Below are 27,960 nucleotides of genomic sequence, written 5' to 3' on the forward strand. Positions count from 1 at the left end.
AGTAGCCTCTTGTGCAGTGTGGAGAGCAGTAGGCTGTGGAATAGTATCTGCCGGGCGGTTATCAAAGCAACGGTCGCCTCAAATGCCCGCCAACCCGTCCTTCCGCTGACACAATTCCACTCTTCGCACTGTGCACATCTGGAGTTAGATTCAGGAAATTACCGAAACTTGACTGCTGAGCTTATTTACCTTGTGAAGGAAGTATAAAAATTACAAGTTCCGATTGTGATCGATAGAAAAATGCTGTATGGGAATTGCAGCTTTCAAAATAACTTCTAAGAAGATCCGAGATCGCAGAGCTGGACATAACACTAAGAAGTCCTTTTTTGCATGATTTTCTGACCTGCGGCATACCGTCGGCGCTTAAGAGTTTGCAATGATTAGTATATTTGTATTTAGAAAAATTGAGAATTGTGTGTTTCCGCATACCAGATCAATTGTCCGCAAAAGACTTGAGTTTACGACAGGCTGACGGAAAGGAGAAGATTCAAAGTGATGTAATACAACTGCCACTACCCGTCGAGGTTGACATTTGTATATTTATTAAAGATTACATTTGTGAACTTTAAAGGGTTCTTGCTCTCACGGTGATACCTATCAACTAGTCATATGCACTTTTAGTAGTAGAGTAGTAACCTAAGTAAACAGTGGATTAACAGTCAGCTGTCTGCCGGCTCAGTGAGCGCAGCAGAGGGGATTAGTACTCTAAAAACCGCCCTATAGGGTCGCTAGCGTAGAAAATCATCGATGATGAGCGGCTCAGAATGGGGGATGAGGGCGTCACGTGCAGGGGTTAAGCATTGGGGGTGGTCTGGGTGCCCCCGGCAGACCAAGGTCCAACCAGCCAATCAGCAGCTCCGGACAGGGTGCGTGATTGTATAGATCGCGGTCATTGCTACACACAGCGGCGCACCTCCGGAGAGTACGCAGGCTACCGCGGGTTCACCCGTGAGCTCTGAAGCTGGCAGAAAAGGCAGGCGCGACGGTGAGCTGTGAGCGAAGCCAGTTCTCTGGCGATCTACCTTAACTGTTTGTATTCCCTTCTTTACCTCTCTTACCGCACTCACCCCTCTCCATCCCCGCGACATACCACAACATCAACTGATCTATTAATCAATCATCACGATGAAGGTTGCTGTCGTAACCATCCTGGCTGGAGCCGTTCTGGCCTCGGCTGAGGTGGCTACAACTTCATTGCCTCCTCTAAAGGAGATCCACGCGGCTGCGGCCACAACCCTGCCCGAGTCGCCCACCTCGGACGTCAAGGGTCTGGCCTTCGACCGGTTCTACCAGATCTGGATTGAGAATATCGTGAGTGGCCTTCTAACGCGACGGATGTTTTGATGCCCTGTACTGACTGTGATTACAGGACTACAATGATTCCGAGGCGGACACCAACCAGCAGTGGCTCGCCTCGCAGGGTATTCTCCTGTACATGAACTCAACACCCCGCATCACATTCTGAGATTTGACATTGACAGCAATACAGAACCAACTTCTGGGCACTCACTCACCCCTCTGAGCCCAACTATTGCGCTTCGGTCGGTGGCGACACCTTCGGTATGGACAATGACAACTTCAACCAGATTCCTGAGAACGTGTCCTCAATTGTTGATCTGCTCGACACCCGTGGTATCTCGTGGGGCGAATACCAGGAGCACCTGCCGTACCCTGGCTACCAGGGCTTCAACTTTTCTGACCAGGAGACTTATGCCCCTGACTACGTCCGCAAGCACAACCCACTGGTTCTTTTCAACTCGGTTGTCAGCAACGATACCAAGGCCCGCCAGATGAAGAACTTCACCTCGTTCGATGATGATCTAAAGAACAAAAAACTTCCCCAGTGGGCCTTTATCACCCCCAACATGACCAACGATGCTCACGACACCAACATCACGTTTGCCTCCAAGTGGGAACGTCCGTTGGTTGAGAAGCTACTGAAAAACGACTACTTCATGAAGGATACTTTGCTTTTGCTGACTTACGACGAGGACAAGACGTGAGTGCTTCCCCAATCCCCGAAGATAGACACTGAACATACCGAGACTGACATTTTGGAAGGTACATTCACAAGGACGGAAACCGCATCTTCTCGATCCTCGTTGGGGGCGCTGTCCCCGAGCACCTCAAGGGCACCAAGGACAACACATTTTACACTCACTACTCGATGATCGCGTCCGTGAGCGCCAACTGGAAGCTCCCGAGTCTGGGTCGCTGGGACTGCGGTGCCAACCTGCTCGAATTGGTTGCTAACAAGACTGGCTACGTCAACTACGACGTTGACACTTCTAACTTGCTTCTGAACGAGACCTATCCCGGCCCCATGGCGGACGGCGAGCATGCCAAGTTCTCGCCCGACTGGCCTGTGCCCCTAACCACCGGCAACTGCTCTGCTGGTCACGGTATTCTGGACATCGTGAAGAAGACCTACGCTGGCAAGACTGCCACTTACAACTACACCAGCCCCTACCCCTGGGACGCCAAGGCTGGGTACAACAACAAGGTGACTGCCACGCGTAAGGCTGCTAATTCGACCGGAACTTCGACTACTGACGGCGACTCCAAGAAGAATGTGGGTGTTCCCGCCCACGTCCCCTTCTCTACCATTCTTATCGGCTTGGTGCTGGGTGTCCCTTCCTGGTTCATCTAAGTCAAGTGAATCCGATGACAACGCCCTGTCTACGGCATGGGTGTCTGCTCCCCCGGTGAAATGACGCTAGTTAGGTGATCATGGTTTCTTTCAATTTACTGGCTGCATGCACGGCGGTATGCGACTTCCATTTCTCGGCACAACGGTCTACGGGGCGGTAAGTTTGATTTTCAGTTATGCTTCAATATCCTTAACAGTAGCAACGGTATTCAACAGAATAAACGATTTTGCCATCCGCACTCTCAATGGATTCAAAAACAGTAAAATTTTCATTCTTAGATAATCGCAGTAACTCAACCAACCGACCCGATCAGAAGAAACCCAACCCCTGCCCAGCAGCCTTAATCAAAATACTCTTGGTCTGAACAAAGTTATCAATACTATACAACAGCCCCTCCCTTCCGGTCCCACTCATCTTATACCCACCAAAAGCCGCATCCTTAGCATTAGTAGGACTGGTGCAATTAACGCCAACAGTACCAGCCTCCAAGGCGCGGGAGAGCCTCACCGCGCGATCAAGATCGCGCGTGAAAACAGACGCATAGAGTCCAAACTCGGTATCATTCGCCTTGCGAATAGCCTCCTCTTCCGTCTTGAACGTATTAATTGCAACAACAGGCCCAAAAATCTCCTCACGCATCACGCGCGAATCATCAGGCAAATTCTCGAAAATAGTCGGCTTAATAAAGAACCCCTCATTCGCATCACCGCCCACAGTGAGCGAGCCATCCTTCGCGCCAATGCCCAAGTACTCCTGGATACGCTTATACTGCAGGACGTCGATCTGGGGCCCCTGTACGGTGGCCGGATCGAGGGGATCACCGAGCTGGAATTGAGAGAATTGTGCCTTGAATACGTGCATGAATTTTTCGGCAATGCTTTCTTGGACGTAGATTCGGGAGTTTGCGATGCAGACTTGGCCGCTGTTGAAGCGGATGCTGAATTGCGTTGCTGCGGCTGCGGCTTCAAGGTCCGCGTCTTCGAAGATTACGGCGGGTGATTTTCCGCCAAGTTCCATATGGACGTGCTTCATGTTGGACTTTGCGGCGGCTGCTTGGATCTTTTGGCCTGTTAGTGAGGAGCCGGTGAAGCTGATGCACCGGACGGTCATGTGTGACGCTAGTGCTGCGCCGGTTGGGTTGCCGTAGCCGGCGATGATGTTGACGACGCCTGGTGGGAAGCCGGCTTTTTCGATGAGTTTAGCGGCGAAGATGGACTGTCAACATTAGCAGGGAAAACATCGATATCTTTGTGATATACATACCGTCAAAGGAGCCTTCTCACTACTCTTCAGCACTACCGTATTCCCGGCCGCAAGTGCAGCAGCCATCTTCATCGAGAACATCATAAGCGGGAAATTCCAAGGAATAATCAGCGCCGCAACGCCATACGGTTCCTTAACAGTCATGCTCAGGATGCCGGGGGTATTGGAGCTAGCCGTGCCCTGCACGGCCCAAGCTCCGTCCGCGAAATATCTCCACGATTCCGCGGACAGTTTGGCATCGATGTATTGGGAGATGGGTCGGCCGGTGCAGAGCGTTTCGAGACGGGCGAGGTCGTCATTGTGTTCTAGGAAGAGGTCGGCGACTTTGCGGAGGAGGGCGCCGCGGCCGTCGACGCCAAGATCTCGCCAGGCTGGGAAAGCAGCGTGCGCGGCTGCGACTGCGTCGTCGACGTCTTGGACGTCGGCTTCGTGGACTGCGGTTGTTAGTATTGTGATGGGTGCGGTTTCGGGGTTGGGTCAGGTTTACCGTGGGCGACGACTTCTTTGGTGTAAGGGTAGACGACGTCGAAGGTTTTCTTGCTTGAAGATTCACGCCACTATCATAGGGAGGGAGGTTAGCTTGTCTGGTTGTTGGATGTCGAGCGAGGAGTTATACCTCGCCGTTGATAAACAGCCGTGTCTCGATAGGCTCGGATCCCTTTGCGGCCATTTTGATGTAGATGTTCTGATTGCAGGAAAGTAATTCAAGGACACAAAGATTGAAGAAATTAAAATCAAAAAAGTTTGCACGAAGGACCAGGCTGGCTTAAATACAGCATCAGACAGCCGCCTCAGAGCTCAAACACGACCCTCCGTGCGAGCCAATAAAGCAGCACAATCGAGCCCGCAGACATCTGAACTGAGACTACTAGTACAACCTCGGTAGCAGTAACAGGCCGCAGGATGCAGATTCCCCTCTTTTCCTTAGTCTAGACCATCAGTCCGGCAACCGGAGACGCTATCTCCGGGTCATCAAGGTGTTATTGCGACTGCTTTCGGATCCTCAGGGAAGCTTACTATTCTACCCTGCCTGAATCCAGCAACTGATTGTCCAGTCACGCCATTTTCTGCAGCGACAATGGGTCTATTGGGTAGGCCATATGGCGGCGGGGTTAAGTCTCGGCGTCGTGGCGGTTGCAGGTGGGGGCCGATTTGACAGCTGGGCGGGGTTGGACGCCTTCTTGGAGCTTCCTCGTATGCTTACGACTGGAGATTGTGGTGGAAGGCCTGATGAATGAGTTAGGGAATTCCCCTAAAACTCTTATTAGGTTTAGGCAGTCCAGAATTCCGTTGTTGGTGGAGGTCTAGAGGATGTGGTGTTGTCGAACGTACATGGGAACTTGAAGCCTCGGCAGCTAGTCGAGTTAGTGTTGCAAGGACCTTCAGACGTACATGGCCGAGAGCTTGACAACGCAACGAATAATCATTATGCACATGCCAAGCTACCCTAACACAATACATTACCATTTAGTAGATATTCCAGCAAGAATGAAGCAGGTGTTATGCAGGTATCATAGCCTTAAAATTCACGCAGCATAGTCGTACATATCGTCAAGAACGTATAATACATATTTACTCCGCAACACCCCGACGCTTAAAGTCCTGCAAATTGGGGACGTCCTGGTCACCCGGACGGATATCGGACTCGGCCTTGAGGCTATCCTCGGGGCCACCCTTGCCCTTGAAGTGCTCGCCCTTGGGGAGTCTAGTGCAGGAGAAAAGTGTAAGCCATGTGCTAAAAGAGTGAGGGGGGTCTGATGGTATAAGCTTACCTGCCACGGTCATCACGAGTGCCACCCTCATCCTCGGGGATCACGCGGTGGTCACTGCCAGAGGCAGTTGAGCCAGGGCCGTACTTGACGCCGCGGGACTCGGGGAAGCGCTGGTCGACCATCTCGTTGACGCCGGACTCATTGACTATGTCATTGTTAGTTTTCTTTAGGATTCTTTAGTGTATCTGACAACAGTGTGAACGAACCGGAGTCACTCTTGGGGCCGAGACCCTGCTTGGCCTGGTAGGAGTTGAGGTCGTTCTCGCACTCGTAGGCGACGCGGCGGTTGTGCTCGAAACGGGAAGTCATATTGGCGGATAGAAAGTGAACGATGAGGAGAGAAAAGGAGGATGGTTATTGATCGATAAAATGCAAAGAATTGTCTACAGAAGGAAAGCTAACGGTCTGCCCTGCCTGAATAAATACCCCAGAGACAGACATTGGGTTACAGGTTCAAATGCTTTGCATCATCAAGATACATCATAGGCATGTCACCTTCGTCCAATCGAAGCCGGTAAAGGAAAGCTGGGACATGCGACCAGATCCAAGAATCTTGATCGCTCAAAGGTTGGCAGTTGGCAGCTATGATGTACACTCGGTGCCACCAGGAAAGATCAACGATCGCGGATGCGGCCCAGGACCTTTGAATATGTTTTCGCTTGCCGCTCAATTGTCTCGAACCTCCTTCAAGCAGACCAATGCTGGTAACTGCTGGTCCAAATTAGCATGGAGGATCTTACGACGATCAATACTCACGAACCATGCCGTCAAGCATGGGAGAGGCTGGACCCTGACGATTGGAGTGACTTCATCGGATCCACCAGGAAAGCCCTATGTCTTGGCATCCCAATTAGGCCATGAGCTAGGGTCCAGACCTAGGGCTCCGTGGCTCCCCGGAAGAACGAAACACCGGCGGTCAGCGAGGAGGGGAGCAGAAGTGAAGTGGAGGGCAGCGAGGCTTTGTTGACAGCCCGCGCGCGACTCCAACTTCGTCTCCGCACTCGTTTCTTTCCTCGAATCGACACTGCAAACATCCATCGATTCATTCAAATCGTTACTGGCAAACCCTCTCGAAAACTACCCCTCTACCCGTCGGCAGTCTCTCGTCACCATGGCTATGGTCGAGGTGCCCGGGGAGGTCAACCCGTTGACCTTTGAGAATATTGTGAGCGCTCTGGTGATGGCCGCAAGTTCCAATCTGCAGCAGGTCAAGGAAGGGACCAAGCAGCTGCAGAATTGGGAGCGGATGCCTACATACCACGCCTTTCTCCAGGTCAGTTCGATTTAAATCTCTGCGAATTACTTTGAATGGAACTGACGTTTGATGCTGCAGGATGCTTTCCTCGACCAATCTGCCCCTCATGCGGTTCGATACCTTTCGATCATCCAGCTGAAGAATGGCATTGACAAGTACTGGCGGCGCACGGCTACGAAGTACGTTGAGAAATGAAGTCGTGATTTCAAGATCCAGGCTAACTGGTGACAGCGCCATCGAACCGACCGAAAAGAACAAGATCAAGACCAGGGCTCTGATGGCTGGTTCCGTTGAACCTTCTCGGCCACTTGCAGTTCAAAATGCTTTGTTGATTGCCAAGATCATGCGCTTCGAGTTCCCACAAGATTGGTATTTCATTTCCACCTCGATCTCGCGAGTACAGGCTAACACTGTCTTTTTTTTTGCAGGCCGGAGGCCATGACCGATATCCTCCAAGCAATCCGACGCGGATCCGACCCGAATGTGGATCCAATCGTGCTTCCTCGATCCCTCCTCACCCTGCTCCAAGTGATCAAAGAGCTCTCAACGGCCCGGATTCAACGAACCCGCACTCACCTCCAGGCTGTTACACCGGAAATCTTCGAAGTCGTGGCAACCGTTTACATGGAAAAGGTCACCCAGTGGCCTATGACCATTGAAAACACCCTTGCCAGCAATACATGGAATCAATTGGATGAGGGAGCGTTGGTCCAAGCTATCGAACAAACTCTTTTCGCGCTCAAGGTTATTCGCCGCCTTCTCATCTCTGGCTTCGAACACCCCGGTCGCGACGAGAGTGTGCGGGGACTCTGGTCACAGACAGAGCAGCACTTGCTCCAATTCTTCGCATATGCCGAGAACAATGGTGTCCCTGAATCTGTCCGCACGTTGATCGCGAAGCATGCTCTGCAGTTGTCAAAGCTGCACCTGGAGATGGCAAGGGACAAGCCCGCTAGTTTCGTATCATTCGAGAACTCCCTGTCGCTCGTCAAGACATACTGGGGCTTTGTTTCCCAATTTAGCCATCGCTATGCCGATATGAGGGAAGATGACGAGGAACTGTCCGAGAAGATCGCTCTCCGAGGCTTGCTTATGCTCAGGGCATGCACGAAAATGGCATTCCATCCCATCCACACCTTCAAGTACCAGACCCCGCAGGATAAGCAGGAGAAGAAGGATGCTGTTGAGTACATCAAGAGTAGCTTGTTTTCTCAGGAGTTTGTCGTCGAAGTGATGGAACTGATCGTCACTCGATTCTTCCGTCTACGGAAGTGTGACTTCGAGGATTGGGAAGGTAACCCCGAGGATTGGGAAAAGCATGAGGTCGATGCGGATGCCTGGGAATACTCCATCCATTCTTGCTCACACAAGCTCTTCCTTGATCTTATCACCCACTTCAAGGACTGGCTGGTCGCTCCAGTGCTGAGCACGTTCCAAAATTTTGCCGGTGAGTTTTCTGTTTGCGCTCGGATGAAGAGACAGCGCGAGAGGAAAATGATGGAGGAAGCCCTAACAATTATCTCTAGCCACCGAAAACAAGGACGTCATGCTGAAAGACTCCCTGTACTCTGCTATCGGTCTGGCGGCAGCATGTCTTGAACAGCATCTGGACATCAACACATTCTTGCAGAATACTCTGATCCCCGAAGTTCAAATTCAGGAGCAGGAGTACAGAATTCTCCGTCGACGCATCGCTATTGTGCTCGGTCAATGGGTGCCCATCAAGTTTGCGGACATGAACATGGAGTCAGTTTATCAGGTATTCCAGCATTTGCTTAACAATCAGGATTCCTTGAATGACCTGGTGGTTCGCATCACTGCCGGCCGACAACTCTGCAACGTCCTCGATGCTTTCGATTTCGATGTTGAGATATTCTTGCCGTTCGCCCAGCCAATTTTGACCGGCCTCATGTCTCTCTTGCAGGAGATTGAGTCCGCGGATACGAAAATGGCAATGCTCGAGTCGGTGCGAACGATTGTTGTGAAGGTTGAGCAGCGTGTAAGTCTTTCCTTGGTCTCTTTTCCTAGTGAGCTAGAGAACCTAATATGTCTTCTAGGTTGTCATACTTTCGGACCAGATCATTTCGCCGCTTCCGCAGGTGTGGGAAAACTCTGGAGATGAGCATTTGCTAAAGCAGGCTATTCTCAACCTCCTCACGTCGCTCATGCACTCGATGAACCAAGACTCCGTTCGATACCACTCAATGATTCTGCCGCTTATTCAGAGCTCCATTGATATGAACTCGGTAAGTACTCCCAGAGCGTATAAATGATCATCTGCAGGCTTCATGAGTATTTGCTTGATCACTTGCCCGCGCAATCTCTGACTCTGTAATTTCAGGATACCTACATCTACCTCTTGGATGAAGCTCTTGAACTGTGGGCAGGCGTCCTCATGCAAACACCTTCGCCCGCTTCACCCGAGATCCTGTCTCTTCTGCCCTCCTTGCTTCCGATCCTGGAGGAAGAAACGGACACCGTCGTCCAAGCTCTCGAAATCCTTGAATCCTACATCCTGCTTGCTCCCCAGGCAATTCTCAGCGATGAGCTTCGCCCAAAGCTCCTTCGCACATTGGAGCCTCTCCTCGAGAGCCTGACCATGCAACGCTGCGGACTCATCCCTCGTATCGTCGAGAAACTTATTCGCGGTGTTGAAGCCATCGACGGCGGAAGCGAGGCCGCCTACAATACCATGACCCAATCCCTTCTCGAAACCAACATTCTCCAATCTCTCCTGAAGGGCCTCTACAGCGCCTACGAGGCCAGTCAAACGACTGGACCCAACAGGAAGAGAACCACTGTCGACGGCAAAGTCGAAACAGACTACTTCTCGGCCATCGCACGCCTCGCCCTCGCAAACCCCACCCTCTTCGCGCACGCCGTGACGGCCGCAACCAACCAATCCCAGGAAGAGGCCTTCACCTGGCTTCTAAAGGAATGGTTCTTCCACTACGATACTATCGCCATGGCCAGCCAGAAGAAACTGCACGTCCTCGCTCTCACCCAACTCCTCGCCCTGCAAGGCCCCAACGCGGCCCCACCCGCCTTCATACTCAAGTTCCTGCAGGACTATCTCACCATCTGGACCGCGCTGATCATCGAACTGGCCGAAGGCGGAAACGACCCCAACGCCGATTATCTGGTTTACTGGGATGCGCCCCTGGATCGGAGACGGCGCAGCCCGTGAACGCTGGCGTCGATCATGCGCAGGCCCGCCGTCGTCGTGAGTGGGAGGATAGCGATACGATGTATCGCTTCCCTATTCGTGACTTTGTCCGTCACCGTTTGCAGGAGGTTATTGTTGCTTGTGGTGGGGCGCAGCGGTTCCAGGAGGACTGGCTTGTTAATGTTGATTCGGAGGTTGTGACGGCCTTCGGTGGTCTTGGCCTGATCTAGGGTTGTGATTGTTGTGGTTTCTGCCTTGGCAGGGATACTGCAGATGGTGATATTTGATGTTGCATTTAGGGAGTTTTTGCTCTTTTTTCTTTAGGGCTTACTGCTAAATACCCCGATCAATGCATTATGGTTTATGAGACTCCACGAGTCGAGTTGAACAGTATTTTTCGGGTACAGTGAAAGTCTCGCGAAGACCAATTCCGGTTACCCAATTAGACAGCACCGACCAAGTACTGTTGGCTCTTAGAACGGATTCGGGGATATGCCTTGCGTTGACCCCGACTATCAGTACAACTGAAGACGGCCCATCATTTGAGTGTTTTCCTTAGGAAATTGTGCCATGGATCTTTTCAACCCAGGCTTCGAAGACGCCTCTTGACTCTTTCGCAGATACATGCATCTTGGTGTTTTTGGGGAAGGCCATGTCCCGGCTAAAGAAGCCGTTATCTCAATCGATTTCAGTCCTTAGTCCAGGTGCTATCGAATACCAATATTTCACGCATCTCAAGGTCATCAGAATAGCCCAGAGCATCAAGGTAAAGAAATGAATGAGCAGGAATTATCCTCAAATTGAAACCCCAAGTCTGCGAAGCTTCCACGGATTTCTCTTGCGTCTTTAAAACATGATCTAGAGATATAGAAGAGGTATTTCTGACATTGAGTTTCAGCACTGCTTCGTAATAGCAATATTTCGGCATAAGTACCGTTCAGCCACTGTGGTATTTCTGCTGAACTGAATATAGTTCCTTCTTTTGCTGAGGGCCCTGGTTAAATATGACCAGGTAGTTGATCGTATAGGTGACGGTGTAGTCTGTGTAGATGATGGGGAAGACGACCAACGTTGATGGAAGATTGAATGAAAATGATAGAAGTGACGATAAAAATCAAGGACCGAGTCGTATGAAATTCGATTTCCTTCTAGCAAGCTTAAAAGTATAAGGAAGGCACAGATAGGGGCTTTCCGATTAGGACTTTGCAATTCCTCGCATCAATATTATCGTCGTCCTCGCGTGTGGCCCTTTTTCAGGTAACAAATTCGCTCTGGTCTCGTAGTTGACGTATGCAGTGCGCGCACCGGCATAGGTGGTTTTTTTGCTGACGAGACAGGGTAGTTTAAACAAACGATGTTTTTTGTTTTCAATTACAAATGCGGAATTGTAAAGCTTCCGACGGTGACGCAGGGCGTACTGCGCGATATCGAAGTCGCGGCCCTCGAATTGCGTATTAGTTTCTTTCAGCATGATAGCGAGAAATGTGGCTTCGTCCATATGGGTCACTTCATTGGGGGCCGTTGTAATAATACCCACAATATTTGCCCCCTTCTGGTGGTCAAGCCTTTGGCAGCTGAGTGCACATCCAAAGGAGCATGGAAAATTTCGAAAGACGCGATGGTCAGCTGGATATGATGCACTGTAGGTCACGAGAGATCACCTTGGTGAGAATGCAGAATGTGGAGTCATAGATAGTTGAATAGAAGGAGAGGAGTGTTGAAGAGAGAAGGGGAGAGGGAGGGGATGAAGAGAGAGAATAGCCGAAGCACTTCGAGTTGTTTAAATACTGGGGCGTTGTGGGATACCCAAGGAGGTTTTTTGAGGTAACACTATGTATGCCGAAGTTGAAGTTTTACTTTTTCAGCTGCATGAGTCCCACAATGGAAGGCACTTCGTGACCGGATACTGACTCTGGACCACAGTACCCACGACTGAACGACAGCCTGGTTCTTCGGGTGCTGCCAGATACATGGTCATTCGCTGCCTTTACCCTGATGAAGCGGACATTGGGCACCGATTTCGGTTGGAGGTCGACTTGAATTCAAAATCCGGATTGCCTGTCCGCCAATGAGCCCGTGTTGTCGTTAAATTGTCCGGGAGGCTTGATAAAGTGCAGACATAGATGGATAAAAGCCGAGGTAGTCTGCTTCTAAAGGAGGTCCTCATGAAAACAACATAACAACGCTACGTGTCTGCGAAAAGTTGTAATAAAATAAGACTTCATCATATCGTGAGCCACCAGTAAATGATAACAATAGCCATACTACTGATACTGCCTACAAGCTATAGAATCCTTCTATTGATCTAGGTGCGGTATCTGTGGGATACTCCGGAGGAAAGAACAAATAATCATTACCCCTAGAATGATATTAGCAGAGTCCAGCATAATAAAATCCGAGCAAAGCGAACAAAACTCACCACATCTGCTCCTCAAAATAGACCTCCGGCACCTCAAACCACCCCGTCGAACTCGAAAACAACTGTGCAAGCGGAATCTGATTCAACGGATCAGACAGCGTCGGCATCTCCTGCACCGTCTCACCCATCTCGGGACCCGGACTCGCAACCCCATTCCTCAACCGCTCTAACGTCTCAAAACAACGTCCCGCAAAGGGACTCAAACCAACCATACTCTTTATAATCGCAATCGCCTTATCGATATCCTCCTGCCAAGCCTCGACAAGCGGTGACTGCGGCTCACTATGCAGCAGAATGACGGGGACCAGTGTTGCGGAGAAAAGGAAGTATAGCGCGTACCAGCACGCCATGCGGGTGTGGGCTGTGCTGTTCCAGAATTTGTCGATGCATGTGATTGTTTCGTGGGATTCTTTCTGGCAGCGCTCGCAAGCTAGGTCGATGTAGGGCTGTGATGCTGGAGAGGTTTCGATGTTGCTGGGTGGGATCGGGAATGCGTTGAAGTAGGCTGTTTGTGGGCGGGCTATTTGGAGGGTTTTCTGAATGAGAAAGGGTCGGTAGATTATTAGGCGGAAGTGCTTGTATCGCCAGGTCATGATTGCATGTGCGAATTGGTGTCGGACGGGGACGGTGGCGGTCTCTTTGTAGTATTCCGGGACGAGATTGAGCCATTTTGTCATGTAGAAGTCGTCCCATTCGAGGACTTGTTTGGCGGATGGCGAGGGCTTGGAGATTATCCGGTTGTAGATGTGGTTTGTGAGGAGGTGGAATTGGGACTGCACGCGGACGTTTGTGTAGATTGTTGGGGCGTTGATGCTTTCTGGCGCGACGGTTGCTGAGACGGTTAGATCGCTTTCAGATATGTTGAGGGGGAGCTTGGAGTCGATGCCGGCGGAGGGGATGGCGAGGGGTCGGCTGAATGTTATTGTTGAGCCGGCGTCGAAGATGTACAGGCACCACCAGGTTCGACGGCGGATTTCGCGGTAGAGGAGGTTTCCTTCCACGCTTGGGTGGTCTTTGTGTAGACCTAAGCCGTAGGCCATGCGGACGGCGAGGCCGAGGTAGTTGTGGCTTGAGTTGGGACGGTCGCGCTTTTGGAGGTAGTTTGAGATGAGGCTGAGGCTTTGCACTAAAGTCAAGCTGCCGACTTCGAGAATCTCGACGGATAGGTGGGAGCGAGCGCATTGGTATAGGACGAGGTCGTCGTCGTTGGGGGACGTGGCTGACATAAATGCACCTAGGGCAGCGACGATGTACATCAACACTGTCCATCCATACTTTGGCCTGGGAACGATCTCATGGAAGTGGGCCATAAAGAGTCCCTGGTGGACGAGAGGGTAATTGGTGTGGTATTCGTTGAAGTAGCTGGCGACATATGCCTCGATCTTGTGCGGGGGAATCTCACGCTGCAAGTTGACTTGCACTTTTTGCGACGGTTCAGTCTCGGGGTTGGATTGTGATGTATTTGGCAACGCAGCGGAGAATGGGTCTGTGAAGTGGCTTTTGATGAGATGAAGCAGCACCGCTCCAGATGCCAGACCGAGGTATCCCGGCCGTACTCCTTGGATGGACAAGGCCGCCATGCCGTCAATACAGCTCTGCGCTTCAGTATTCCTCTCGTCCCAGTCATAATCAGCTCCATTTGCCACGGGATTGTCGGTAGTGGCGGTTGGAAGAAAGTCCGTGGGAACAGGCTCCTCAATACTGCCATCTGAGATCAGCATCTCCAGACAAGGCTCGAAGATGCCAGATTCGATCTGTGTGTATTCCGGCGATTTGTCCCGGTCCTCAACGGGCTCATCCGTTGCCATCCGGGATCTCTTCAACCCGCCCGGTGGCGTGGTCACCTCACTCTTTGGAGGAGACGGCCGGTAAGTCTGACTTGTTCCATTTCTTGCGCGCGCCAATTCGGCATCGAGGTCGACGTTGAGGCCGTGATCGCGGATGATTTGCGTGGTGATGCGGAGGGATTCCTCGACTTCGGTTAGATATCTGTTATAACATTTAGTCGATCATCCCTTGCTTAGCGCTGCATTAGATCAAGCACTTACTTGCGCGTCAGAGGACTCCGCTTCGGCTTTTCATACAGGCAGTGCCGGCGCCATTGGAGACATTGCGCGCAGACTGGTAGCTCGCGCGAGCACTAGATGTAGCAGGTCAGTATATTCCGTGATCGCCGGCAAAGTTGTACATACTCGTGCTTTTCGTCGTCGACACTCATTGCACGCATGCGCCTTGTTCGATTCAGCCATATTATCAGGCCGATAGATTCAGAAATGAGGAGGGGCTCCATGAATTCTGCCCCCTCGTGGGGTGTGGGGTTGTCGCAATTGTTCCGATCATAGCATGACACAGGACGCCAGTCCCCAAATAGGCATATCTCGCGGGGTGGAGATTCCCAAGTGGAGCAAGTTCAATCATCAAAGAGTAAATTTGCCGACGGCGGGTCCAACCTGCTCGTCTGTGTTTGTTTTGGGAAAATCTTCCCCGGTGCAAGTTTGTGGCTGACTGGTGAGAAAATGTGAGGATATGGAGATCTCGCGGGTGAAGATGATCCTCCAGAAAATGACATTCGGTCTAGAACTATTGAACAGCCTTCGCATACACCGCCTCACCAGTTCCCCCCGGCCGCCGCCCGGCATCATCCAGCTTGGATTCGCTTGCATGTTCGAGGGTACTGCCGCGGACCAGTAGCCGTCGCGCAATACCCACCACATCCCATGGTGTCCACGGGTTCGAGTCGGCAAATATCTCATTAATCTCCTCCTCAATCTCCTCCAGAGACTGATTGGCCGTCTCCGGGTACAAAAAAATAGACCACGAAGAACATCAGTCCGTTCATCGCCGCGAAAATCGCATAAGTATAGATGCCGATACTGTTGAAGGAGACAAGGGTGATCATCTTCACGATCATGAAATTGATCACCCAATCGGTCGCAGTTCTGAGTCCATTGATAGTGGCGCGAAACTCCAGGTTCACGATCTCGGCGGGATGCAACCAGGGCATACCGAGCCAGCTTAGGATGAATGAGGCGTTGAAGGTGACGATGAAAAACGAGGCCGCGATACCGAATTTCCAGTTGTAACGCGTGGCTGCCCATACAGTGCCAGTGAGAAGAACCTTTGGAATCATTTGTCCAGCTGATCCGATCATCAGGAACTTGCGTCGTCCAATTCGTTCAATAGTGAAGATGGCAATGCACGCCACGATCATGTATGCGGTATTTTGGCACGCGGCAATAATCCGAGCATTGATCGCGTTCAGCCCGAGGGAGTTCTGATAGATTGTCATCGCGTAGTATAGTACCGGGTAATTGCTACATTGCCTGACTCCAGATGGCGAGCATAGACCGATGGAAATGCTTCTTAGACCCCTGGGTGCCAATCATTTTTAGAGAGAGCCGACTGCCCTGTTTCTGCTCGAGCACCGAAAGGACTTCCTCGACATGCATTGAAAACATGTGGGTCGTAAATCGGGATACCGTCGAGTGCAGCAAAGATGGCCTTGGATACCTCGATCCGACCGTTCTTGACCGGCCGTCGCGGCGACTCGGGCAGGTTTATGATAAATGCCCCGAGAATTCCAGCAAAGACACACTGGAATGCAATCGGAAATCGCCAGTTCACTTGACCGGGCACAAAGTATAATGCAAAGTTCAATCAGTATGAAGATGCGAGGCTGAAAATGATCAAGACTCCCTCGATCATTACCATGGCACCTCGTCGATGGGCTTGGCAAATTCAGACTGCCACATTGGCACGGTAGCTGTGACAAAAGCCAGTTCCTTGCTGGTGAAAATTCTAGACAAGATTGATTTGCATTATATTCAATCCAAGACAGGCATGCTGTACTTACCGACCCACCACAATTGAATCGCAGCTCCAACACATGAAACCACAGAACCGCCAAACACGACCTTTTTGCTCCCAAATTTATCGCCGGGCCATAGTGTGCTTAGTGCGCCCATCATTCAACCAATTCTGTAGATAGCAACCATAATGCCCTGCACTTTCGTACTGTATGCCTTCTCCACGTCCGTGAGGGACTTGCTGGATGTATCCATTTCAGGAAAGATCCCGACAGAGGCGTTTAAAGTGAGAAGACTCTCATGACTCCCTGACCATATCCAAACAATCTAGAAGTAGATCCACTTCTTCATCTCAATCTCTCAGACAGACAACCGCCGAGAGATCGCAACAGGTAAGTCGCAGACCGTCAGCACGAGAATATAAGCACAAGCCATAAGCAGATTACATGAAGCCAATACCGGCTATCGTAGCCACAACATGATGGAGCCTCTGTCCATCCAAACCGAAATACCTCTTCATCGTCGTGGTCGCCAAGTGTCGGCCTATCTCCGGATCTCGTTGAACCAATGATTCATATTTCACCTCAAGGTAAACTTCGGGGGCAGTTGGCATCAAATAATTCTATAGAATTCAAGCCATACTCTCTCGGGCCAGTTCATCCTGACCCGGAGGTCTGTTGCCCTTTCGGTTCTTGCAAAACCGGATGTAAACCCCACGGGGAAGCGGGGTGCGTCGTGGCCGTAAACCCGACAAGGCAAGAGGTTGTCCCCACCATGGCTGCGTCGGGGTTCTGTCGCCCTAGTCAACGATCGTATGTTTCGGCATCAAATGATTCCTGCAGGTAGTCGGGTTTGCTCCGTGGGTGGAATGAGTGGGAGCGAGATCCGAGGCGGGATTCTGTAGGTGTAGACGTAAGAAGGAGCTGGGGTATGGCGAGCTGCTAGCAAAAAGTAAACAATAGCAGGATTCGGAGGGAAGGTAAACTGCTAGGGGTCTGGGGAACGACATCTGGGGTTGAGTGTGGAGGAAACCGCCATCCTCATTCCTCCCCACCTATTTAAGGCTGATCCCCCCAGGCCCATGCACCACGACGAGAACATGCTCACAATATGCCAAGCCAGCTGACGATTCTATCCTCGTGAAGGAGCCGATCTTCCAGCAGCATCCAAAATCCCATTTTCGCCACTTATCACTTCAATCATGGCAAGGGGAGCAGTTGGCACTACCATCGCCGGCGAGCATGGCATCTCGTACGGGCCGGCCGGATACAAGGGCCTCATCGAGGAGATTCGCATCTTCGGGCTGGCGTGTTTCGCGACAATCGGTGGGTTTCTCTTCGGGTATGATCAAGGGATTATTTCGGGGGTACTGGTTATGCATAGTTTTGTAAGTTCAGCAATCGCAAAATGAAACGCTATAGAGCGGTCACTTACTCGTCCTAGAAAACGCATTTTTCCGATCTCTCTTCTGACACCGGCCTGGAGGGCTGGGTCGTATCCATCATGACCCTGGGCGCGATGCTCGGCGCCTTTATCAACGGACCCATCTCGGATCGTCTCTCGCGTCGCTGGTCGATCCTTCTTGCAAATATAATATTCCTCATCGGTTCCGTTATCCAGGCGGCAGCCGAGTATATTGCCATGATGTTCGTCGGACGTTTTGTTTTTGGTACTGGTGTCGGAATGCTGGCGATGGTTTGTCCGCTTTATCTCTCCGAGCTGGCGCCGCCTAATATTCGTGGTGCACTCGTGGCTCTACAGCAGCTTTCCATTACCTTTGGTATCATGGTTAGCTTTTGGATTAACTATGGGACTCAGTATATTGGGGGAACGGGAGCCGGACAGAGTCAGGCAGCCTGGAGACTGCCTTTGGCGTTGCAGTGCTTTCCTTCTTTGATTCTTGCTGCTGGCACTTTCTTCCTACCATATAGCCCGCGTTGGCTTATGAACCAAGGTACGTCTACCCGCAAGGTTGACTGGTGAGGGACTGACTCGCGGTAGGTCGAGAGGATGAGGCGCTGCAAACTTTGGTCAAGCTGCGGCGCGTTCCTGAGTCAGATCATCGACTGCAGACCGAATTCCTTGAGATCAAGGCGGCTCGCATGTTCGATCAGCAGACAAAGGCAGATAAATATGGCTCTGATGCATCAAAGTACTATGTGGCGATGCAGGAATACAAGGAGCTGTTCACCGTGAGACACCTGAGGAAACGAACGATGGTCGCTTGTCTCCTTCAGGTGATTCAGCAGTTCACTGGAATTAGTATGTCCCAAAATGCACCAGAAAATGACCATGTTCATGTTGATGACGGTTCCTCTCCACAGATGCAATCATCTACTACGCACCGCAATTCTTTGAAGCAATCGGCCTCAGCGGTAACTCCGTCAACCTCCTCGCAACTGGCGTCGTCGGCATCGTCTTCTTCCTCTCCACCATCCCAGCAGTAATGTATCTGGACAGATGGGGTCGACGGAAAACACTCATGTACGGCGCCACCGGTATGTCAATAGCACAGCTGATTGTCGCAACCCTGTACGCCGTGTACAAGGACAAGTTCAGCGAGCATCCGTCTGCGGGATGGGCTGCTTGCGTGTTCGTCTGGGTGTATATTGGCACATTCGCTTTCAGTATCGCCTGCGTCAATTGGATTATGCCTTCGGAGATGTTCCCACCCGCAACTCGAGGCAAGGCTGTTGGCGTTGCGATTGCGTGCAATTATCTTTCTAATTTCATTGTTGCGCTTATCACGCCGCGAATGCTAGAGTCCATCACTTTTGGGACGTTTTACTTTTTCTTGGTGTTTTGTCTGATTTTGGGGGTGTGGACCTATTTCTGCGTTCCCGAGACAAAAGGTTGGTGCTTTTATCCATGTCCAAGTCTGTCAGTTTTGCTAATTGTCTTTAGGCGTGCCGATCGAGGAAATGGACAAGTTGTTTGGCGGAAATGATGGCGAGGCTGATCTGCAACGAATTGCTGGCATTCGCGCTCAACTTGGAGTGGGCATGGATGGTGCCAAGACGAGTTCATTCAGACTTACAAGGGCAAGGATAGTAGTGAGCACATTGAGATGGCGGTTTGAACTGGTCAGGTCGTGATGAAGAGACATCTCACAAAGAATACCTGTCCATCACGTCACATCATAGGCACGTTAAATGTTCCACCTCAGGCAGGAACACAGATTGCAATTGTAACCAGATGCGTGCCAGATAGAGCTATCAATATGATCTTGATGATTTCATGTCCAGCAACGACTTAAACCCCTTTCCTATCATTCTTGGGTCCAAATATGTCTTCATACGTTGGTTCTAGAACAGCTTCATGCGTACGGGCTTCCTCCCGCTATCTACCGCTCGATTTGTAGAGTAATGCGACAGCCCCATCTTGGCATAAGGGGCGCTGGCTCATAACCAACGCTGAATCAAAGGATATGCAGATCTCTGCAGAATCGGGTAATACGAAAGGAGAATTGACAGTCCAGCCCTGCATGGCTTTTCTTGGCTCCAGCCCGGTCTTGGCACGCGCAGACCGGAGAGAAGTATGAGATATTGCCCATCTACTGCTTATAGTCAGTATTTACATTTTTTGGCTGCGATATCCCAATCTTAATATTCCAATAAAAGTCAATTACTGACTGACCATGACTGGATAGTCTTCAACCCCCAAAACGTACCCCATCCATCCGGCCCCATAGCCGTGACGGCCCCCGAGGGGCTGCGAAGGATCAATACCAAACTTACATCTCTCGCACTCTAGGCCTTGGGGGCGATTGCAACATGAGTCGCAGTACTTTGAATAGCAAATAAACCAACAATACAGTCATATTACCGTACGGACGAGGCTGTCTCGCCCGATATTAATGTTTCGTCCCATCACATTAAATGCGTAGTAGCACCCAGGGCATCTTCCAACTCACACTGTCTGTATACTTGCCTGATCCCAAGTGTTTGCCAGATGAATCTCAAGACCCTCTTCCTGGGCCTTAGCCTGGGATTTCTTGCGACTAATGCCCTCCCGCAGGGTGAGAAGTATAGTCTGTAAGTGAAAGATGTTGTTTTCGTCTGGATACCATCGCTAACGGTAGCAAAAGCGTCGAAAGATCCATCCCCGAAGCAGGCGAAGATGCCACCCACATCTCCCATCTATTCACGCGAGATGACAACGATATATTCGGAAAAGTCACAACGGCAGTCGGAAGAGCGGCCAGCGATGATTGCAACGAAAACACCCGCGTTGAAGGGCTGTACGTGCCACAAGAATGGGCAGGCTGGATCCCCGCCGAGGGAAACAAATGGGTCCGGTACAACTGCGCCAAAGCAGAATATGTCGAAACCTCGACATTCCGTGGAAAGGTTAAAACATGCAAGAAGCAAACGAATGAGAACAAATCGAACGTCAATGTCCCACGTGCGATTGTGACAGACGGGCTAGCTACTTGCATGTCTATCATGGCAGTTTCCAACGCAGGCACTTTGATGACGCATGTTTCGCCGCCGATCTGCTCTATCATCAGCCAAGGTATCAAGGATGCATCTTCAGATGCGCATAAGCAGGCCCAGGGTCTGCGAAACTCGATCGTCGCGCTCAGGAAGGAGTATCTGCCCGATATGAGTGGTGTTAAGATGGTTGTTGTTCAAGGCCCCTATAATCCTGGGGTGGATGCTGGATCAGATGGTACAAAGGAACGAGCGCGGAAAGCAATCGCTGAACTATTTCAGGTTGAGCTTGATAATGCGATGTATACGCAGATCAATAACCGTGAGCTCTCTGAGTCATGGGTTCTTGAAGCGGCTGGTGGTGGACGTACGGCCTCGGTTGAATATGTCGATGGACGTCCGAGGGTGAATGCGGGCGTTCATAACATGGAATTCAATGCTTCCTAGGCCGACTTTCGCTGATTTAGATGGCCTTGTTGCCCTTGTGAATTGATATCGTCTTATTTATATGTGTTGCTGGAATATCCCACTGGTCAATCATATACCGTTATCGGTCTCAGTGATTTAGAGCAATTAATCTGCTTTCTATGTCTCCCTAACAACAACAAAATCAAGCCCCTTCAACGGGCCCTCAACAGTCATCCAGGAAAGATCCCCCTCACCAAGCCCCCATTCCTCCAACCCAACTGTCTCAACGTTCACATTCCACTTAATCCCCGTATGATTCGCCGCATCATTCCAAATCCCCAAAAGCGAAACCCACGAATTCAGAAACCTCGAAAACTCCCGATCCCCAACTTCCTTGTAGTCCCGCTCATTCAAATGGTCCGTCCCAAAACAGCGCCCAACAACCTTCGTCCCAGCACGACTAAGCAGCGCAACGGTCTCCGCAATCGCTACTTGGTCGCTGTAATTGAAGAACTCGAGTAACCCAGAGATGAGAATGATATCTACCTTCCCTCGTAGCTTCTCCAAGGACCCCCGCGGTCCAAAGGACGCATATTTCCCCGAACTGGCGCGGAGCCGTGCGTCGGCGAGGAGGAATTCCGGTCGTGCTTTATCGCGGTCTAGAAAGAGGTCACAGCCTACACTCCACAGCTCACGACATGCGTCCGTCGCATATAAATTGGTCTTTGTACCTAGACCAGCATCAAGCCGTAGTCTCCGCAACTCCTGACCGAGTCCACTCCCAACGTCCAGAATCGTCTTGCCTTCTTTTGCTTCCAGCACGATATCCGGCCATGATTTTGTTTCCGAGAGGCCTGGGAGTAGGAACCAGCCTAGACCGAAGCTGGGGTATGGCTCGATGGCCCAGGCGCGGTCGCGGATGCTGTGGACATGGTCCTGAAGTTGTCGGTTATTGAGGCCGGTATATGCGCCCAGGAATGCGCTAGACGCTTCTATGCGGTCGGCGATTGATGGTGAGTAGTAGGGTGCGTTATGTTGCTGGCGTTGGTGTTGCGCTTTTTGGCAAGGGAATAGTGTCGAGATGAGTCGTTTTCTTAGAGCGCGGCGTGTCGGCTTGTTAGGTAGACTGAGTTGGCCGTAGAGTGGGAGTTGCGCGGGCGTAGGAGGCTCTGGGCGTTGCGGAGGTGATGGACCTTCTCCGGTTTCATTCTCATGTGATGAGGCCATGTTTTTGCGTCGTAGGCCGAGCTTTGATGTTCGAGCTCAATGTTCCCATGGAGGCGGAGATGCTGCTGGATAAGCTACCCGACACAGCCTGGAGCGTTGCGAGGATTCGCCTCTCGGTCAGGGGCAAAGTGGCATGTCACTTCTTCAACTTCGATGTGGTCGATACCGGCGAGGCTCTCGCTGGCCCCGGAGTGAAATTAGTTGGAAGATGAGATGCGGGCCGCGGGGGTGGGGGCCGTCGCGCTGGATTCTTGTAAGGCGCGTTACAAGACTGCTCCAGGTATTGGCCCCTGATCATCACTTGGCAGCTAAGGACTGGTCCAGTGATTGGTTTTGAGTCATTTGGACTCAGCCGGGGGCTGTGATCACCTTTTTTTCTGACTCTTGGACGTCGCGGAAGCTTGGGGGCTGGAGAAGCAATGTCATGCATCTACTTTACAGTACTTCATATCTCGACGCGAAATGGTCAATGGAAATGCCAGGCAGGTCGGATTCAATTCTATATAGCTAGTGAAGCGCCTGCAGGCTAGAAATAAAACTCCCAAAAGAAGAAACTCCAGAATCCAAAATTAAGAAATAGTAGACAATGTCAGCAGGTGGCCAGATGAGGGAGCATCTCATAGCTTCATGCTCATGCTCGTGCTATTGCTTAGCACTGGCCAGGGAACGCACGGGTGTCAACGGGATTAGGGAAGACACCAGCAGCAAGCTGCTGCTGCATATCCCACTCAGGAGCACCCTCAGTCTTCCAGGTCCAGTACAACCAGCCCCTGCCCTTCTCGTAGGCATCCAGCTGGCCCTCAATAAAGCGGCGGATGTTGTCACGGTCTGCGGCGGGAAGAGCATCAACAGTACCGACAAACTTGCCATCACAGCTACCGATAGCGCTGCTACCCTGGTAAGTTCCGTCGTAGCGGGCACCGATGCCCTTGCCGTTGAGGTACTTGGCGCAGTCAGTCATGGCACCGGTCCACTCGCCGACAATAGTCCACTTGTCGGAGGTCTGGACGTGGTCTTTGACGAAGTTGCAGGCAGTACGGACGTGTGAGCTAGCGTCCAGAGCGAGAAGGCCGCTGTCGAAGACTTCGTAGTGATGAGTGTCCATCATGACGTAGTAAACGCCTGCCGCGGGGCTCATGAAGCCGTTCCAGGACTCGGTGGGCATGAAGCCGTCGTGCAGGACGACGGTGGTGTCCTGGCTGGCCTCGCGGGCAACACCCCAGCAGTCGAAGTAGTACTGCTTCAGGCCGTCCTCGTTGATACCACCGGGGATGCTGGGCTCGTTCAGGGCTTCGACTGCCGTGACGACGTCGGCATCGCCGCCGTAGCGGGCAGCCAATGCCTTGAAGGCCTCCTTCGCCTGCTCGGTGGAGTTACCTTGCTGCCATTCGATGGCGCCGCGCTTTCCGCTGTTGTCGAATCCGTTCTGGGATCCGGGGGCTATTTGGTATGATGAGCTTTGTTTCTAGATAGTTGTAGGAGGCAGTATCAGGGGTCACTTACCACCGTGAAGATCAATGAGAACCCTCAGGCCGGAGGCACGAGCCCAGCCAACGGCAGCATCGAGGTACTCGAGCTGGCCATCAACGTAGGGGTCGCCCTCGATAGGGGTAAGGGCCCAGTAGCCAATGGGAATACGGACGTGGTTCATTCCTGCGGCAGCGATCTGGTTGAAGTCATCCTGGGTGATGAAGGAAGCCCAGTGCTGAGACAGCACGGCACGGCACTGGTCGGCGCCGAGAGTTGCACACAGGGAGTACTCGTCCACGGCAGCATCGCCGGCATCATCGAAGATCGAGGGAGTAATCCAAGGCTCCAGTACTAGCCAGCCACCCAGGTTGACACCGCGAACCATATCACCTCCGTAGTTGAATCCAGGATCGGCACTGTATCAAGTCAGTTTTTAGTTTGTGTAGATGGGAACTTTTGTCCTAGGCCTCTTCGACGTGAAGCTAGGACTATATTTCACTCACACTGCTGGAACAGCCAGGCCGAGAGCTGCCAGAGACAGCCCGAGGAGGCTCTTTTGCGAGAATTTGGACGACATACTGAGCTCCCTTAGACTAAGTTCACCCCAAAATTCAGGACGTTAGGCTTCTGGAATGGAGTGATAGAATGATTGTGTCAAATGGCATGGAGATCGACAGGTATAAGTAAACTCTATGTCGATGCTTGGCCTTCAATTTGGCCGCTTGCAGACAAAAAGCCAGTTTGAGCATGAGAACGGAAGTAGCCACGATGCTCTGGAATGAAGAATCACACATCTTGGGTAACCTGGGTGTCGATCTGCTCTTCAATCGTGGCAGCGATAGCCTGACAGCTTCCGGGAAAGGAAGACGAGCCGTCCGAAAGCAGAGAGGAGTGGGTCCAGGGACTCTGGAGTCTGGGGTTTATGACATAGAACAATGGCCTTCTCAGTACTTGCAAGGTCACAGCGGAGGACCTCAGTCCAGTAGTTTCTGGTGTTTGATGAGGGTCCCTGGCAAGGCAGTGGGTTTCGCGAGGCTTAGGTTGTAGTAGGAGCAGTCAAGGTTGGAACAAAGATGGAGTCAAGCCCACTGCACAGGAAAATGGAGACAATGAGTGAGAATCGGGAAAAGCCGAGAGAGAGAGAGATGCAACGTATTGATCTGGGAGGACGTTCTGGCGACTGTTGTATGCCATTGCCGGAGGTTGGAGAGCACAAGATGGCAGGAGCAGGGCGGTCATACTCGTGACCTGCCTCAGTTTGACTCTCGGGGATTGATGGAATTTCCTAGTTGACTTCTCAATCACGGCCGATCTGATCGCCGATTGACACGCAGCAGCTCTCTTGAGTGCTTCTGGGCATTAGAATTCTCTCTGTAGTTCTCACTGTACTTGTGCAAGGATTTCGTGCACCAAAATGACATTCTCGTCGGACGAGATGCAAAGCCGCTGTTTGCGGCAGCCCGTCGGCCGATGAAGATCGGCACCGCGTGGTACCTTCTCAGGAATGTGAGAGACAGATCTATCTAGACTAACCATATAGTCTTGCTCCAGCTGCTAAGGAAAAACTTCAGCAAAGGTGAAGGGGGCGATTTTACCAGCCGTCGGCGCCTTCGCTGCCTGTTGTTATATAGTACGCCCTTTGTTTACAGCGACCGGCATAGTTCAATTACACTGCAGCGATACCCTGGTACAGTGGCCTCGCGCCCCTGGGAACACTCTTGGTCAACCCAATTTTGACCTTGGAGAGCTGTTGTACGCCCGTCAAAACCGTGGGTTTCCCGGGAGCTCCCGATCTAGGCTCTCGCGCCCGAGAGACGCTTCCGTTCTCGGAAACAACAGCTTTGTACCCCTACAAAACCCCAATGACGCGCCATTGTCACAACCGCAGGCTTTTGGATCCATGGGACGCCAGATGATTAGTTCCATTGATTGAATTTGCGCTCTTTGTCCCAGGGAAACCCCCCACAAATACCTGGGCCAGCTCACCCTAGCGTAGGAGTCGCTCGATCGTGTGTAACCCTGGATCGCCAGGAATGCTGGCTGGAATGCACGTGTCCTACGCTGACTGATCCAGTTTAGCAGATTAGATTGAACTTCTAGTTTGCGGGACGATCTTTCACAAAGCGCGAAGTCGTTATGCGACCGTCCGAATCCATTGCTCGTCAAGTCAGGAAGGGTGGCTACACCGATAGGTCACACTATTTGAGCGGCTTTTCCGATCCAACGCTAGTCCGAACTGATCATTCTGTGTATTTTCTTTAACATATTTGTCTCTTTAAGGAGTAAGCAAGTACTTCGTGTTCTACATGTATCCAAACCGCGGTCTATATGCGAGCATTCGTCCGCCGAAGCACCGATACATTGGTATACCTATTTTAGTGGGGAGACCCCCTCCCCCTACTACATGGGTGCCATTCAGACTATTTGACATAGCCGGCAGTATACAGTGGCCGGATAGCTAGTTCTAGAATACACCTTCTTACACCTCCCCGACCTGACCCCTACATTTGGGGTTATCGCTATTTCCTGATTGCTACGCGTGTGTTTTGTGGTGGCTTTTCTGCTGAATCGACCCGCACGTCTCAGCGCGTGCTGCCATCGAGCGTTCCCCTCTTCACTATGTAGATGATTACTCAAATTTTGTCAACACCCCGATCAATGGACCAATACTCGTGAAGCACGCCATAGCGCGTGCCAATCATTCATGGTTCCATGATGATTTCTAATGCTTCACCCTGAATTTATGACCGAGGTATCGGTGGAATGCTGATTGCTAATCGTTGAAGCAATGTTCGGCCGAATGCTCGGAGTCAGATCGAAACCTGGAAGCGATACAAAACCAGTCGACGCTGAATCGTGTCTGGATCCCTAATGATCAAGAATTTATACTCGACAGAATACAGTATCCAAGAAGACTGTGCATACTTTGCAATACTCATAATCGCAATGGTCAAAATCGCTATCGCCGGCGGCTCCAGCAGTGTATCATTCTACATAATCTTAAATACGTTGTGGGATTATAGCTGAGTCTTAAGCAGACGTTGTCAATGAAATAATCGATGGCCTCTCTGCTACTAAGAGTCATGACTTCGTGATTCTAGTGAGAAAGGGTTGGTCTTCGATTCTTCCGTGCATTTTTATCTGAATTTGACTGACATACGTAGGAAATCCCGGTTGCTATAGAGCCTCCCGGAAAGAGATGGGTCAAGGCAGACTATGGAGACCCGGAGCAGCTGGCTTCTTTCCTGGAAGGAGTGCACACCGTTTTGTCCTTTGTCTCCACTCAGGATAATCCATCCACCACGCCGCAGAAGAATCTCATCAACGCCGCAGTTCGAGCGAATGTGAAGCGCTTCGCTCCTAGTGAATGGGCTTCGTGAGTCATCTTTTTGGAGAACTAATTCGTATCAGTATTAACAATTTCTAGTTCCACACTTGACCATCTGAGCTGGTACACTTACAAGAGAGAGATTCGCAGATTCCTTGGAGAGTTGAACAAGGACAGCAAGGTATGAAATCCTCTGGAATTTAAAGCAATACGCCACTTACACTATCCCCCTCCAGGTCCTCGAGTACAACCTCTTCCAGCCAGGGATGTTCATGAATTATCTCACCCACCCTTACCCATCGGCCAAACATGTCCACTCTATGGAATTGCTCTTCGACTACTTGCAAATGACTACACAGCAATAGTGATCAGCTTGATTGAAGTCTGGCCCACGAATACAGACCTCAATTTAATCACCGATACACCAATCGGGCTATTAACACATATACAATGTGGAATTTGCACATCGTACATAACGCCCGAGGATCAATCTCCACGTAAAGTACTCCAGCTACCTCCCCTCGACTCGCACCTAGTCTTGATCGCACGAAAGCTTCTCATGCTCGGCGCATTTCTCCTAGGGATAACTCCGCTCGCTGTGAAATACCTTGAAAGTCAAGGAGTATCATGCAGCAAGCTCATGTCTCGCGCCATTGAGAGAGCATCTAGGCTCGTGACCACGAACGACCAACTGATCTGCTCCGTCGAAGGCCTTGAATGTATTATGATTGAAGCACAACTTCATAATTATTCTGGCAATCT

General features: G+C 51.2%; 12 protein-coding genes across 12 annotated transcripts; 5 read left to right on the forward strand and 7 right to left on the reverse strand.

The window, feature by feature from the left end:
- Positions 1-1,125: 1,125 nt before the first annotated feature.
- N7532_010624 (acid phosphatase PHOa) lies at positions 1,126-2,650 on the forward strand (the record flags this gene model as incomplete). Its single annotated transcript, XM_056623115.1, has 4 exons — positions 1,126-1,311; positions 1,370-1,431; positions 1,490-1,999; positions 2,062-2,650. 4 exons carry the CDS (start codon positions 1,126-1,128, stop codon positions 2,648-2,650), a joined length of 1,347 nt encoding a protein of 448 aa, XP_056470531.1.
- A 310-nt stretch (positions 2,651-2,960) lies between these two features.
- Positions 2,961-4,584, reverse strand: N7532_010625 (aldehyde dehydrogenase family protein; the record flags this gene model as incomplete). The annotated part of the gene is made up of 4 exons (XM_056623116.1): positions 2,961-3,866; positions 3,915-4,348; positions 4,402-4,471; positions 4,531-4,584. 4 exons carry the CDS (start codon positions 4,582-4,584, stop codon positions 2,961-2,963), a joined length of 1,464 nt encoding a protein of 487 aa, XP_056470532.1.
- Positions 4,585-5,486: 902 nt separating this feature from the next.
- Positions 5,487-5,995, reverse strand: N7532_010626 (uncharacterized protein; the record flags this gene model as incomplete). The annotated part of the gene is made up of 3 exons (XM_056623117.1): positions 5,487-5,619; positions 5,687-5,831; positions 5,893-5,995. 3 exons carry the CDS (start codon positions 5,993-5,995, stop codon positions 5,487-5,489), a joined length of 381 nt encoding a protein of 126 aa, XP_056470533.1.
- Positions 5,996-6,797: 802 nt separating this feature from the next.
- On the forward strand, positions 6,798-10,337 carry N7532_010627 (putative importin 11; the record flags this gene model as incomplete). The annotated part of the gene is made up of 8 exons (XM_056623118.1): positions 6,798-6,959; positions 7,020-7,120; positions 7,158-7,310; positions 7,370-8,388; positions 8,468-8,940; positions 8,999-9,187; positions 9,283-10,083; positions 10,113-10,337. 8 exons carry the CDS (start codon positions 6,798-6,800, stop codon positions 10,335-10,337), a joined length of 3,123 nt encoding a protein of 1,040 aa, XP_056470534.1.
- Positions 10,338-12,522: 2,185 nt separating this feature from the next.
- N7532_010628 (Zn(II)2Cys6 transcription factor domain-containing protein) lies at positions 12,523-14,775 on the reverse strand (the record flags this gene model as incomplete). Its single annotated transcript, XM_056623119.1, has 3 exons — positions 12,523-14,515; positions 14,575-14,666; positions 14,719-14,775. 3 exons carry the CDS (start codon positions 14,773-14,775, stop codon positions 12,523-12,525), a joined length of 2,142 nt encoding a protein of 713 aa, XP_056470535.1.
- Positions 14,776-15,290: 515 nt separating this feature from the next.
- On the reverse strand, positions 15,291-15,815 carry N7532_010629 (Hexose transporter 2; the record flags this gene model as incomplete). The annotated part of the gene is made up of 1 exon (XM_056623120.1): positions 15,291-15,815. The coding sequence occupies one exon, from the start codon at positions 15,813-15,815 to the stop codon at positions 15,291-15,293; it is 525 nt and encodes a 174-aa protein (XP_056470536.1).
- Positions 15,816-15,889: 74 nt separating this feature from the next.
- Positions 15,890-16,491, reverse strand: N7532_010630 (uncharacterized protein; the record flags this gene model as incomplete). The annotated part of the gene is made up of 3 exons (XM_056623121.1): positions 15,890-16,120; positions 16,243-16,324; positions 16,376-16,491. The coding sequence occupies 3 exons, from the start codon at positions 16,489-16,491 to the stop codon at positions 15,890-15,892; spliced, it is 429 nt and encodes a 142-aa protein (XP_056470537.1).
- Positions 16,492-17,533: 1,042 nt separating this feature from the next.
- N7532_010631 (sugar porter family MFS transporter) lies at positions 17,534-19,427 on the forward strand (the record flags this gene model as incomplete). Its single annotated transcript, XM_056623122.1, has 5 exons — positions 17,534-17,719; positions 17,776-18,286; positions 18,334-18,594; positions 18,657-19,184; positions 19,237-19,427. The coding sequence occupies 5 exons, from the start codon at positions 17,534-17,536 to the stop codon at positions 19,425-19,427; spliced, it is 1,677 nt and encodes a 558-aa protein (XP_056470538.1).
- An 856-nt stretch (positions 19,428-20,283) lies between these two features.
- Positions 20,284-21,212, forward strand: N7532_010632 (uncharacterized protein; the record flags this gene model as incomplete). Its single annotated transcript, XM_056623123.1, has 2 exons — positions 20,284-20,366; positions 20,414-21,212. 2 exons carry the CDS (start codon positions 20,284-20,286, stop codon positions 21,210-21,212), a joined length of 882 nt encoding a protein of 293 aa, XP_056470539.1.
- A 138-nt stretch (positions 21,213-21,350) lies between these two features.
- On the reverse strand, positions 21,351-22,400 carry N7532_010633 (class I SAM-dependent methyltransferase; the record flags this gene model as incomplete). Its single annotated transcript, XM_056623124.1, has 1 exon — positions 21,351-22,400. One exon carries the CDS (start codon positions 22,398-22,400, stop codon positions 21,351-21,353), a length of 1,050 nt encoding a protein of 349 aa, XP_056470540.1.
- Positions 22,401-23,049: 649 nt separating this feature from the next.
- exg1 (glucan 1,3-beta-glucosidase) lies at positions 23,050-24,447 on the reverse strand (the record flags this gene model as incomplete). The annotated part of the gene is made up of 3 exons (XM_056623125.1): positions 23,050-23,840; positions 23,904-24,286; positions 24,374-24,447. 3 exons carry the CDS (start codon positions 24,445-24,447, stop codon positions 23,050-23,052), a joined length of 1,248 nt encoding a protein of 415 aa, XP_056470541.1.
- A 2,369-nt stretch (positions 24,448-26,816) lies between these two features.
- N7532_010635 (uncharacterized protein) lies at positions 26,817-27,563 on the forward strand (the record flags this gene model as incomplete). Its single annotated transcript, XM_056623126.1, has 5 exons — positions 26,817-26,850; positions 26,909-26,970; positions 27,035-27,246; positions 27,298-27,379; positions 27,435-27,563. The coding sequence occupies 5 exons, from the start codon at positions 26,817-26,819 to the stop codon at positions 27,561-27,563; spliced, it is 519 nt and encodes a 172-aa protein (XP_056470542.1).
- Between the last annotated feature and the right edge of the window lie 397 nt (positions 27,564-27,960).

The sequence above is a fragment of the Penicillium argentinense genome (genome assembly GCF_028826775.1).
Source record: "Penicillium argentinense strain IBT 30761 chromosome Unknown utg000010l_segment0_segment0, whole genome shotgun sequence".
Classification (NCBI taxonomy): domain Eukaryota; kingdom Fungi; phylum Ascomycota; class Eurotiomycetes; order Eurotiales; family Aspergillaceae; genus Penicillium; species Penicillium argentinense.